The sequence below is a fragment of the Amyelois transitella genome, chromosome 20, assembly GCF_032362555.1.
Source record: "Amyelois transitella isolate CPQ chromosome 20, ilAmyTran1.1, whole genome shotgun sequence".
Taxonomy (NCBI): domain Eukaryota; kingdom Metazoa; phylum Arthropoda; class Insecta; order Lepidoptera; family Pyralidae; genus Amyelois; species Amyelois transitella.
The window spans coordinates 4,131,792-4,144,879 of NC_083523.1; the positions used below are offsets into that span (position 1 = coordinate 4,131,792).

General features: G+C 37.0%; 1 protein-coding gene across 2 annotated transcripts in view; it reads right to left on the reverse strand.

Annotated features, from left to right (window-relative positions):
* Positions 1-11,523, reverse strand: part of LOC106131605 (protein capicua homolog) — a 35,461-nt gene extending 23,938 nt beyond the window's left edge. The window contains exons 1-3 of one of the 2 annotated variants that reach the window (XM_060950094.1): positions 10,970-11,523; positions 2,361-2,504; positions 1,299-1,967 (exon numbers count right to left, since the gene is read on the reverse strand). In XM_060950094.1, coding sequence (XP_060806077.1) covers positions 1,299-1,967; positions 2,361-2,462 — 771 coding nt within the window. In that variant the 5' untranslated portion in view covers positions 2,463-2,504; positions 10,970-11,523. The remainder of the gene's footprint in view (positions 1-1,298; positions 1,968-2,360; positions 2,505-10,969) is intronic. The other variant, XM_060950093.1, reaches the window with a different exon arrangement.
* Between the last annotated feature and the right edge of the window lie 1,565 nt (positions 11,524-13,088).

Consider the following 13,088-nt stretch of genomic DNA (forward strand, 5'->3'; position numbering starts at 1 on the left):
GTTGGTCTGGGCGATATACAAATAATAATTGTACTTAACTATCAAACTACTAAAATAATCACGCGACAATATTATTTAACTGGCTTTTACGCAGAACTTCGCACCCGTGAGAATTTCCAGAAAAAATCTTATTCCTAAAAGTATTCTATCACTGTGCACAAAATTTTTTAAAAATCGTTTTATTACTTTTTGAGTTTATTCGTTACAAAAATACACAATATTAATATTTTCTCTTTATTATTAGTATGGACAATTAAACAGATTTTTATATAAGACTCGAAGTTTTATTTGTGCCAAATATCATTGAAACTGGCCCAGTACTTTTTACTTTTTTTGATTAGAGAAAAGAAGAAACCTCTCTTTACAGTATTATGATTTTTAAAGAAACGTAAAACTTAATTATTCATAATATATTTATCTATCTAGCTCTAGGAATCAAACCCTGCACTACCTACTCATAGTGAACCAGCGTAACGGTTACGCTTCCAAGGTCGTACATACACATTATGTAGATTATTATAATGTAGATAGCGTGATCTCTGGAGCATAATGATGTCATGTTTCAATTAAAATCACTGACTCATCCTAACATATCCTCTCTTGTTTTCAAAATTAACAGGAAAATCATTATTTATTATAACAGATAAATAGAGAATGTGCATGTTACTTCCTTATATACTTCTTCTTTCTATAACTTTCTTGTATATTTTTAAGTTGGTATATAAATATGTTTTAATCATAGACTTGAGCCCTTCACATTTCTCTTCCATGCAGATTTGCAGAATAAATAGGCTGTGATTACCTAGAGTGTTTTAGTGGAACTTAACTGCTTAAGTCCATACCCCATACTAATAATTATAAAGAGCTTTTTCTAGCAACAAAAAAAACTCATAAACTACTGGACTAATAGATATGTGTAGATGTACACAAACATATTTGAGAACAAGACAAGGACAATCTGATTCTATTTATAGGCATCTGGATATCATGTGTTATTCTGATGCAAGTCAATGAAACAAATCACCAACTATAGTTTCATCTAATAATATCATACTACATTATGGCACATTATTAATTTTAAACATGTGGCACTCAATGCAATCAAATATTCTTTTACAAAACCATCTGATTTTGTTTTTACTTTGAATAGACATAAGACCATTGAAATTCACCTAAATATTCAGATCACAGCATTGCAAATGCAAACAATAAATAAGGTAAGTAACTGGTACACTTTATGTCTATGAGATTAGATAAAATAACTAATGGACTAACAAATACAGTGATAGTGAACTCACTTTGACACGTATCCTTCTCGGCGCGTTCAGGACCTCAAACACGAATCCTTCAACAAACACGTTTTGCACACTTTCCCGGCTATGGTCCGTAGTCCTCACCACACAAGATGCCCCCACCAGCAGGTGCATCATTTGCGGGCTAGCATCACTGATTATATCGAACTTATTTTTACCGAAAATGTCACTGTACTCAATAGGGTCATTCTCCTGGCCATCTAGTTCCACGATCACTTTGCAGCCTTCGGCTTGACGGATCACACCGGGCACGTATAGGCCGCGTTGCTTGGCTAAGACTCTGTGGTCGCGCCATTCAGATAGGTCGATGTTTAGGTAATGGATCTGTTGTGCTTTGATTTCCTGTGGCGAAAGCTGTTGCACCACGGGGGAAGGGTGTAGAATGTGCTGGAAGTCGATCGGAGCTAAGGCCACGGCCACATTGTTTGTACAATTCCTTTCGATCTCTTCTAGTTCCGAGGGATCGAATTTTCTTTTCTTTGGGAGGTTTCTGACGGGGGCCTGCGTGGGCGGCTGGGCCGCCGGCTGTGGGGCCGCGCTGCTGCTCGCGTTCCCTGGATTCGTCGGGTTAGCCATGCTTATGTTTGGTATGGGGATAGTCGACGACTGTGACAGGCTCACTGTGCCGACACTGCTTATCACGGAAGCCGGGATCTAAAAACAAATTGTAAGACATTAGTTCCTGTTTTGCAAATATAAGTCTTGGTATTTTTAATAGGCAGGTGTTAGTGCGACAGTTTGCATACGTATAGGAACACCACGCCCGTTAAAACATAACTTTGCACAACAAAGTATGTAATCATAAGAATGATATCCACTAATTGTTAGGTTTTCTTCTCAATAACTATGTCTAGGGTCACTAGTGTAAAAAAAAAATTTAAGCTATTTTTACAGGTCACCTGTATCAGTACTACTGTTTTCAAAGTCACTTTCAATCTAGAACTATGTCCACTGTGAATGACAAAACGTTGACCTGCCGCATTGAATTGAAGACTTGATGAGTTCGTAGTGAAATCGTAAACAATAAACATCTGAGTATGACGTCACCTGATCGTCAATATCTGCGTGCGCGTGCGTGCGGTAGAGGGGGTGCGAAGGGACGGCGGGGGGGTGCGGGGGCGGGGCGGCGCCCGCGTGACCACGGTGCATCACCGCCACCCGCTACCACTGGTCACTCATGGCCTTCGGTGCCTGGGGATAAAAAAAAAAGAATTTGTAATCATTACTGATTTACCTGTTTTTTTACAGGACGAAGTCGACCTCATTTCAACGATTTTAAAATTATGTTTACGATAGTATCTTCCAATTCTTACAAGTTCATAAGCCCTAGATAATGCATAGAGCCAAGAAACCCTTTTGATTTGAAATAGAATGATTCACAGAGCCGTAGATAAAAATGTGTACTGCATATAGCCAAGAAGCCTCTAAAGGCAATTGTCGCGTGTAGCCCGAAAAAAAAAACGCCGCCTTCTGCCAGCAACCGACAAACCTACTTCGGTGCGTCATCTTTTGTCCAATGTAAAAGGCAGTCTAATAATTTTACTAAAATCAGATTGCCAATTCAAAATCATAGACTGATAATAAATAAAAATTATAATTAATATACTTTTTAAGTAGAATACGACACATAAACAATATTGATAAGGAAAAGTATACAGGAGATATTATTTCATCATACAAATTGTGAGATTCCTACATACATGCATCACATCTCCTCACGAAGTAGACAGAGCTAACGGTGTCGAAAAGACTGAAATGCCACGTTTAGCTGAATGTCGTTATGACAGAACATAGAAATCAGATTAGCTTGGAAAGTTTAACTTGAGTTGAAATTATAAGCGAAGAGATACCAACCTGTCACTATTTGAATCTCATTTTCATCCTTGACCTTTAACGAGACTGTTGGCTCTGCCAACCCCGAAAGGTATAAAAACGTGACAATAAATACATACATACATAAATAGTTTTAATATAAGATTTTAGTACCTAATTTTTTATTCATTTCGAATCAAGTGTATCCATCATTGCAGATAATACAAACAGTGTTGAGCATGACGCACACAAACATGAATGACGATCTTTACATTGATGATAGCGTCCTTTACGAGTGTGCTCGTACGCAAGTACTTAATTACAACGTGAATGGTAAACTGAAGGTGTATTTCTTTGATTGGATTGAAGATAGAACGTTTAGCTGGTACTATTATTATATTTCTTAACCTTACCTACTAAGTTCCCAGCGAACTATGAAAATCGTAAATTAATTCGGAATTCGATTACATTATGACTCCGGGTTCTTCTGGGTTTAGGTAAAGGACGCAACAAATCTGAATCCCAATTCTATCATTGAGCCATCCAGCTAAACAGCTTCGAGTTAAATGTAGCTTTTAAGTGGAACAGTCTATGTATATGTACGAGTATATCCCGTACAATACAATAACTCTTATTACAGGTCTCAGATCTCTTCCAGGTAATCTTAGAATTATGGAAACCATTACGTCTTCCCTTATAAGGGATAAAATCGTGATATAATGTTTACGACTCTCATTCATTTTCATCCAGGCGTTTTGTTCCAGTTTTCGCTAAGCCCTGCCCAAGGAAGACTCGCGGCCCGCTCCCGATCTAGAAATGAGAAGGTTAGATAACAACAGTAGAGCGTCTGACCTTCTAGACCTTATTTACAGTCACTATGACTTGACATACATTCAGTCAGAAAAGTATCGGGAATGGATTATTTATTTATGGTTCCAAATTCAAATTTTTGTTTTTTTTTGTTGTTGTTAGATTGGCACAACTGTTTTCCATTTTGGCGCGGAGTTTGAGTTGCATCTGTTGTTTACATTAAATACAGTGCTATTTTTAGTTATATCATATCTAGTGTGTATTGCTAATTTCATAATGGATAAAAACATCGAACAAAGAGTTTGTCTTAAATTTTGCATTGCCAATGGAATATCGTGTTCGGAGTCACTGAAAATGTTACAGAAGGCTTACGGTGAATCGATTTTATCAAAAACTCGTGCTTATGAGTGGTACAAAGCGTTCAAAAGCGGTCGAGATGTGATGGAAGATTTGCCTCGCTCTGGTAGGCCATCAACGTCTGCAACTGAAGTTAACATCGCAAAAGTGAAGGAAATAGTGACTGAAAATCCTCATTCAACTTTGAGAGAGATAGCCACCGAACTTTCTGTATCTCACGAGTCGATCCGTACCATTTTAACTAATAATTTGGGTATGAAACATGTTGCCGCTCGGCTAGTCCCAAAAGACCTGAATTTTTTTCAAAAACTCAATCGCATGAGAGTCGCTGAGGACATGCTAGAACGAGTCAATTCCGACCCAACATTCATGAAACGCATTGTTACTGGTGACGAGACGTGGGTTTACGAGTTTAACATGCAAACTAGTCAACAAGCTTCGGAGTGGCGCCTTCCAACTGAACCGAAACCGAAAAAACCACGCCAAAGTCGTTCAAAAGTCAAAGTCATGTTGACTGTTTTCTTTGACTATCGCGGTGTTGTGCACTCGGAATTCTTGCCGGAAGGTCAAACGGTAAATAAGGAATATTATTTGAGTGTTATGCGGCGTTTAAGAGAGCAAATCCGACGAAAAAGGCCAGATTTGTGGAAAGAAAATTCTTGGATTTTGCACCATGATAATGCACCTTCGCACAAGGCCATCATTGTGAACGAATTTTTAACCAAACACTCAACAAATACCATCGAGCAACCACCATATTCACCAGATATGGCTCCAGCCGACTTTTTTCTTTTTCCTAAACCCAAATTACCACTTCGTGGCACCCGTTTTCAATCGGTAGAAGACATAAAAGAGAATTCGCGGCGAGAACTGACCTCAATTCCGGAAACAGCGTTTAAAAAATGTTTTGATGATTGGATTATTCGTTGGCGTAAGTGTATCGTTTCTAAAGGAGCATATTTTGAAGGTGATAAAATAAATTTGGATGAATAACAAACAGTTTGTGTATTATTGATCTTTTCCCGCTACTTTCTTGACAGAGTAGTATTTATGTATATGTATGGCATATTTATACTTCATTTAAGTATATTCAGCTATCTAGCTACATCTTGGCGAGTCGACAGGATTCCAAAGATAGTTAAATTTTCCCACTATATTATTCTGCCATATTAAGCCTCGTTGGTACTACTGTCTGTATCAGGTCTTCGCGGATATCTCAGCCATCTAGCTGAACTAGATCTTTAAGTCATTTCGGTTTTGGCTAATCCGTAATTAATAAGGACGTGATCTTGAACCGTTAACTTCCTTTTGACACGCACGAATTAGGTATACCGTTTAAACATTTAGCTTTATCTGGAAATTCATGCTCTTATCTGTTTCATAACAACTTTGGTTCTCGACTGCCATATTATGGTAATTATTTTCGAAACTAACTTTGCTCTTTTCTTTTGTCAAAGTCTAAACTACGATCGTATTATTCAAATCTTTGTGACGCGAGACGCACTATGGAGTCCCGAAACTAAACCATTGTTACGAGTTTTTTTTTCGACATACCTACCTACTTACGAATATTTTTTGTATACACTGGACTTGAAAAAAAAAGAAGTGTTTGCGACCGAAAAGAGACAAAACATTGGCTAAAAATTAATAAAGTGATTTCCATAAAGGCCATCAATAACAAGTTCATTATCTAAATAACGCCTAAACTAGAGCTAGCAATAAAGTGAAGCGATTCTCCTAAACCAGTTATTCAAGTAACAAAAAACTTCAAAACTGATGAGTAATACCTTGATGATGTCTTCGAGAGAATACTAGTGTTGTAACTTGTATGAAATAGATATATGTAGGTATATTTAGTGAAACGTAATGTATTGTAGAATTTATTTACATCACTTTTGTTTCCTCCGCTCCATTCCGTGACTCATTGATAGGTATTAACTATTTATCTTGGCGATAAATGTAATTGTGTTGTTTCGTATTCAAATATAACATTTCAGTTTAATAGCTCAAACTCCTGGAATTTGTTATGTCAAAATGACACTGGAAGTTGCAATTGTGTATTGAATTCAACTTGATTTATACATACATACATACATACATATAATCACGTCTATATCCCTTGCGGGGTAGACAGAGCCAACAGTCCTGAGCGGACTGATAGGCCACGTTCAGCTATTTGGCTTTAAGATAGAATTGAGATTCAAATAGTGTTGATTTATATGTGGAATTTATATGTATATCTCTTTTTCTTCCTCGTTGTCTTTGAAGCTGCAAAGATCGGCGATAGAATGTAGCTTTCTTTACATGCTATTAAAAGATGCAAAGTTCATACGGTTGTTTGAGTTGACACCGGAGCTTGGGAATGTACTATGACGCATTACAAGCCCATTTTGACGGAGATGGAATGGTCCTATTCTAATCTGGTGGTCACAAATTCGTGCTCCCCATGATCAAAGGACAAAAGCACTAGTGCGTTTGTTAATACTAGCATTATAAGTTCCCAAGGGCAGTAAGGTCCGGACCATTTATTCACAAACCTTGACAAGGCGTAAAAAAAAGATATAAAAAGAGAGGGATGATAAAGCATATGACTTATTAAGCTTCGTAAATCCAGGCAGGCAAAGCCAAGGATACGACTCGAAAAAAGTTTACTTAGAGCAAGTATCACTTTAATGCTAAGCTTAAATGCCATCAAATCTACAGCAGACCCCGAGCATTTGATGCTGATGACGCAATCGGTAATACGCTACGAGAGAGAGACGATATCAGCAAAAACTTGTCGTAACTTGAACGCATGATTTATTAGTATTGGGGTGTCTCTCTAATCTTTGCGCATTCCCGGTTGTACCCTCCGCCAAAGTGCTTCGGGGCTTGAGGTCCGCTTCCTACATTTTTACTTTAACAGTTAAATAACTTCTGCAGATGACATCGTTACCCTATGTAATTTAATTGTACTTATTCTTGTTTCCAAAAATCTTTTAACCTTTGGTTGTGTATGGGATATCCCGAAATTCCCACAATCACGCTGGCAGATCTGCGTGCATAATCTAGTCAATGATATAACATTTTTCTTTAGCCACAAAGGCGTTGACGGTAAGTTCTATTTCGAGTAAACGCTAATTTAAAGTGGATTTAGCTCGGATCAATAACCTGTGCTTAGAGGTCTCTTTTGTTTAATTTTTTTATGCAAACCAACAGAATTTTATCTAGATATTTTATTTACTTTCAGGTGCGCAACTTCTGGGAACTGTTGTGTAATAAAATATCTGCTGCCGTTTCAAACAGAATAATTTTTAACAGACTTTGATCGCAGGTTGAAAACATCGAAAGCATGACAAGGCTTGCTTTAGAAAAAAAGAAAAGAAGATGCCATCACAAATCTTCCCGGGGTTTTGCAAATAAAAAAATACATACCTACCTACTAAGAAAAAGTTTATTATCTAAGTAGATATAAAAATAGGTTCTTGGCAGAAGGTCAACTAGGTTGCTTGGTGTGTTTTCCTGAAACCTGATTCGATTCATAAAGACCTACGTAACCTATTACACATGATAAAATAACCGTATACTATAACAAAGGAGATAGATTTTTTAAAATTCCAGGAAATTGATAAATATTTATAATTGGTTGTTACAATAGACATACTTCTAAGAACGGAGACAACAAAAACAAATGGTTAGCCATCTAGGTAGTTTGGTTTTCTAAAATTGATGCCAGTTACAGTTAATTTCACTTGTTATGACTACTGTAGCCTGAATATGTGATTAACAAATATTTAAAACTAGCTTTTTTTGCCGTGTGGTTCCCAGCACCAATACAAAAAAGAATAGGACCACTCCATCTCTTTCCCATGGATGTTGTGAAAGGCGACTAAGGGATAGGCTTACAAACTTGGGATTCTTTTTAAGGCGATGGGCTAGCAACCTGTCACTATTTGAATCTCAATTCTATCATTAAGCCAAATAGCTGAACGTGGCCATTCAGTATATAGCCCGCAAGGGATATAGACGTGACCATATGTACATACATATATACATACATATGGTCACGTCTATATCCCTTGCGGGGAAGACTTGGCCAACAGTCTTCAAAAGACTGAATGGCCACGTTCAGCTATTTGGCTTAATGATAGAATTGAGATTCAAAAAACCTTTGAAGACGGAGCCGCGTCTACAAAGGTTTTTCGGAAATCCCACGTGATCTTTAGTATTTACTGGGATGAAATGTATTCTATGTCCTTCTCCAGACTTCTACGCGAAATTTCAAGAATATTGGTTCAGTAGTTAACACGTGACAACGTAACAAACAAACGAACTTACTTTAGGATCATAAGGATAAAAACGGGCCAAGTGAGTTATTTGGTTAGATTTAAAGAGTTGTTGAAATTTTATTTATAAGTTATTTGGATTCCTGCTTGACATCAACCCTAGTTCTTAATTTGAATTACCCAGTCAAGATTAAAAATCTATTCTATGATATAAGTTTCTGTATTATTTTAATATACCTACTTCTTCTTCTTAACCTTCATCAATCAAATATAAAATATTTGATTTGCCTTCTTCCACTATGTACTATTTTGGGTAGTAAGTGCCATTTATACACAACTTCTCGAAAGTTAAAAGAGTGACATACAAGTATAATTACTGGTATCATATTAGTTTTTTCTTCATAAATCAGCTTAAATACCTTTATTATAAAAATTCCTTTAATATACATAGGAAGTTGTAAACATAACATTAATGCAGAATCTATATCTGCCATACCTATAATACTAACATACACAAATGTTTGTATAACACCTTTAACCTAATCTAGTCCAAAATAAGATAAGTGGCCAATAATATTATCATATTGCTTATAAAATTTTCCACTCCAATACAATTTAAAGTTATAATGTATAGGTACCTAGGTAGGAGTAGCTTTGTGTAAAAACCTGACTCACACAATCCAGGATCCAAGGTCATTATGGTCAAAGGCGTAGTACCCCAGGCTACTCTCCCGAGTGATGAGGATGCAACCAAAGTAAAAGCCAGGAGGAAGAAGTCATATGAAATTGTAATGAAACTATTATACTAATAAAAGTTCATACTCTACTCAGATTGCAATCTGTGTTTGGCGACCAATCCAACACCTGAATTTTAATTGATGTTGTAAATGTTGCTCCCAGAGACTTTAACTCCTAACATATTGATACTTTAATTCTATGTAATAAAACCACCATTTTCATTTGCACGCTTTTAAATTCATCTTAAAAAATATATTTAAAAACTGCTTTCTTTTTACAAAATTTGATTAGTTATTTTAAAATTTTTGGAACTTAAATGCATACCATCATTTTAAGTGCTTTTTTGTGAGAGTTATACAGCTGTCGCAACATGATGCAAAAGTGCCTAACTAACCTTCTTAAAACAAGACTAAAGACAAGTTCTTACATGTCTGACAGAAATGATAGGAGATCAGGTGAGGATCAAGAAGGTTGTTAAAGAAACATATTATGTAAAAAATATGAAGATACAATAAAAATATGGGTAGAAATTTAGTGTTTAACTTTAAACTATGGATGTAACCTGCTATAGGCAAACATGTGTTTGTGGATAATCAATTTTTTTTTTCAACATAGCTTAGACAACATTTTCCAGCATTGTGAATGTGACTGGCAATGCAAAATTTTATGTCTACTTTTGAAAAGTGATGAAAATGTTGCAGCATAGTTCATTCTGCTGTTTCTTCTACTATGTACCTACAAGTTTCTTGTACTTTGGAAGCAATACTAACTTTAAATACCTATAAGTACCTATAATGTTTGACATCAAAAGTGACAACCTATCCAATCCACTTAAATGGAGATTCCATTCTAAACTAGATACTGTAAAGGAGTTAAAATAAATAAACTTTTCATTTCATTTTCATCTAATATTGAAAATTATAGAAACTTAAATTGTGATAGATACCTATAGAGACTGACAAATGTGGTTATGTACCCTGGCATTTTTCTCATCTACGTATTAGAATCTCTTACACCATAGCATACACCAATATTAGATCACTCAGACTTATGAAAGCTCTGCCTCAAATCCTATCAGTAATTGGAGCCCTATGCTGCTTGGTAGGTAATTGATGACACTAACAACATTGATAAACTTGAACTGCAGTGTGCAATACCTACTCAAAATGTAGTAGATGATTGCCATAAACAGCTTTGTGATAAAAGATAGATATAACAAATAAAAAATATGAGTATCTATATTAAAATTTATGTCCAATACACGTCAGATTCCTGTGTGCCTCGCCAACATATTGGCCGATTGGAAAACATAAAATGCGGCAGCAACCGCTGCATTCGTGTAGTGTAATCAGCTGATAAGGCACTGTTAACGTTGCGTTACCGTGCACGGCGGCATTTCTATAGATTTTTACCAAAATCACCAGATCAGCAATCCTGAAGCAAGCCTACAAAGTGTTACGGAAGGTTTACGCGGCGTGAGTTCTCGCCGTGATCATACTCTTGCCTAGATGACTAATATCAACCCCGATACGACTGCGTCACAGTATGCACAAAATCGAATACTATTACTTATTCGCTTATGTACCTACATATTTATTGCCATATGCGCCCTACATGCGCAGACATCATCACATTTTTCTATACCTAGGTAGGTACTACTTATTAGGCACTCACCGTCGCTTTCCATTGTCTCGAAAACAACGCACACTGTATGCAGTCTAACCACATAATAAAACAAAATGGAAGTCCAACTCGCCCGCACCGAGATGAGATATTTTATGAGCGATCCGGGCACTTCTCTTGGTACTTGAGTTGTAAAACGTTGTTACTATCCTGTCGTAGTATTTTAGCAGCCCCCCTCCAATCTATTATCTGCCGTCACCAGGAGATTATTTGCTAACGACCACAAAGATAAATGTCTATAACACTGGTAAAATACCACAAAAGTACAATTATATGACGATATACACAAAAATTAATGTCCACTTGAAAATAATAATCATTGAAGCGTTTGACGTCCAAAGACACAACTCACAACACCCACATCAAAAAATTCTACATGGCGACTAGCCTGGCACAGCTTTCAATAATTTCCACTCGAACATATTCCCGTTTCACTTGTTCGCCATTCATTTTATTATTTCTCAATACGTGCGAAAGGGATAGAAATATATAAATATTTCCTATGTATGAATAGAATCGGTGTTTTGAAGTATCCCTCCCTAGCGCTATCCGCGACCGAGTTGAATGGACCCGAGACGCCTTCAGCCATTGGATCGATGAAGGCCACGTGATACAAATATGTCGCCCAGTGTTGAAAACCCCGCGAAGTTTAACTTAATACTCTTTTATTTACCTGCTGGGTATCTCAAGTCTTGTATGTGATAGTAGTATAACATTATTTTTTGATAAATTAAATTAATTCTCAATATTCTCGTGGCCATGAATGTCGTAATCGACCAGAGACATTCACTTCTCCTAGTGCAAGAAAGCTTGTCTGTAGCGAAAAGAAGACATTGGGTGCCAGCTGCTTTTTTTTCTCATGCAGATTGTAGAAGTAAATCAAGGGAAAAGCTAATTCACTTGGAATTCTCCTTGACCATGGGCTGGAAACTTGCCACTAGGTATTATGAATTCCATCAAAGCAATCCAAGTGAACGTGCGTCTCTGCTGACTGTTCGCTCTGTAGGCCCCAGAAGGAATAAAGAGGTCAGAGAGAGTTACTTAATCATTAAAGTCGATCCCGAAATTATGTAACTATGTACTCACGTAAGTCTTCGATTAGGTATAAAATAAGTGATATTCTGCTGTGAAAAGATATGTGATCGGCAGCCTGACATCGAATCGAAGCCAACATGCCTCGGAAAATTTTACGAATCGTTAGATGTACCTACCTGTGTTTTTTCGATGAAATGTAACTATCTATTTGAACCCGACTAGGCGATGCAAAGGAGGATTATGTGTTTATGATTCTATGTAAGTGTGTATGTTCCTTTATGACATTGTAAAGACCAAACGGTTTGGTAATTTTGATGATTCTACGTCAATCGATTTGTCTTAACTTTGCGAGTGACAAACATGTAACACCCCCTCTACCACTTGGTACCTTGAGCTAAGCCCGAAGTCAAAAGCCGAGCTCCCGAGCTAGGGCGAAGCCTATTACTCCAAACCGAGGTGTTCTTATTTGTTTGGGATGATGGCGGGAAGAGCTGTACCAAGTCTCTTTACCCTCAGCGACCAACTAAATCAGGAATAAGATCGCAAACGAATAGTTTGTAATTACGAAGCGCCACTATAATCTCTCGTCATTATTCGGTTTTTATTTTTAAATCTGTGGTTTTTATTACGTTTACTTCAAACAATACAATTGGTAAATTTTTTAAATTTTTAAAATTGGCAGATTCCGCAGATTATAACAATTCAAAGTGCTATGGTGACATCTCTACGCCACAAGACACAATAGTGAATCACGCAATGCTATCAACCAATAACAGCAGAGTCCGAATCGCGCAAGCAAAGATTTCACGGATTGGAGCCGTCAGCTGGATGCTATCAGTATTTTCTGCATGGGAACAATTTAACGCTGGGTAGAAGCACATCTGCAGCTATACATAGAAGCAGGCTCAAGTGGAATGGTGCCTTGGCGTGTTATCGGCATTTTACAACATCATCAGGTGACAAGATCTGAAAGTGAATGGCCAGTGGTCATGGAAGGTCCGTAGAAAATACCTTTTAAAGTGTCAATACGCCACTGTGAAGGGTGTTTCAAACCGACGCTACTTCCCGAAGTGGC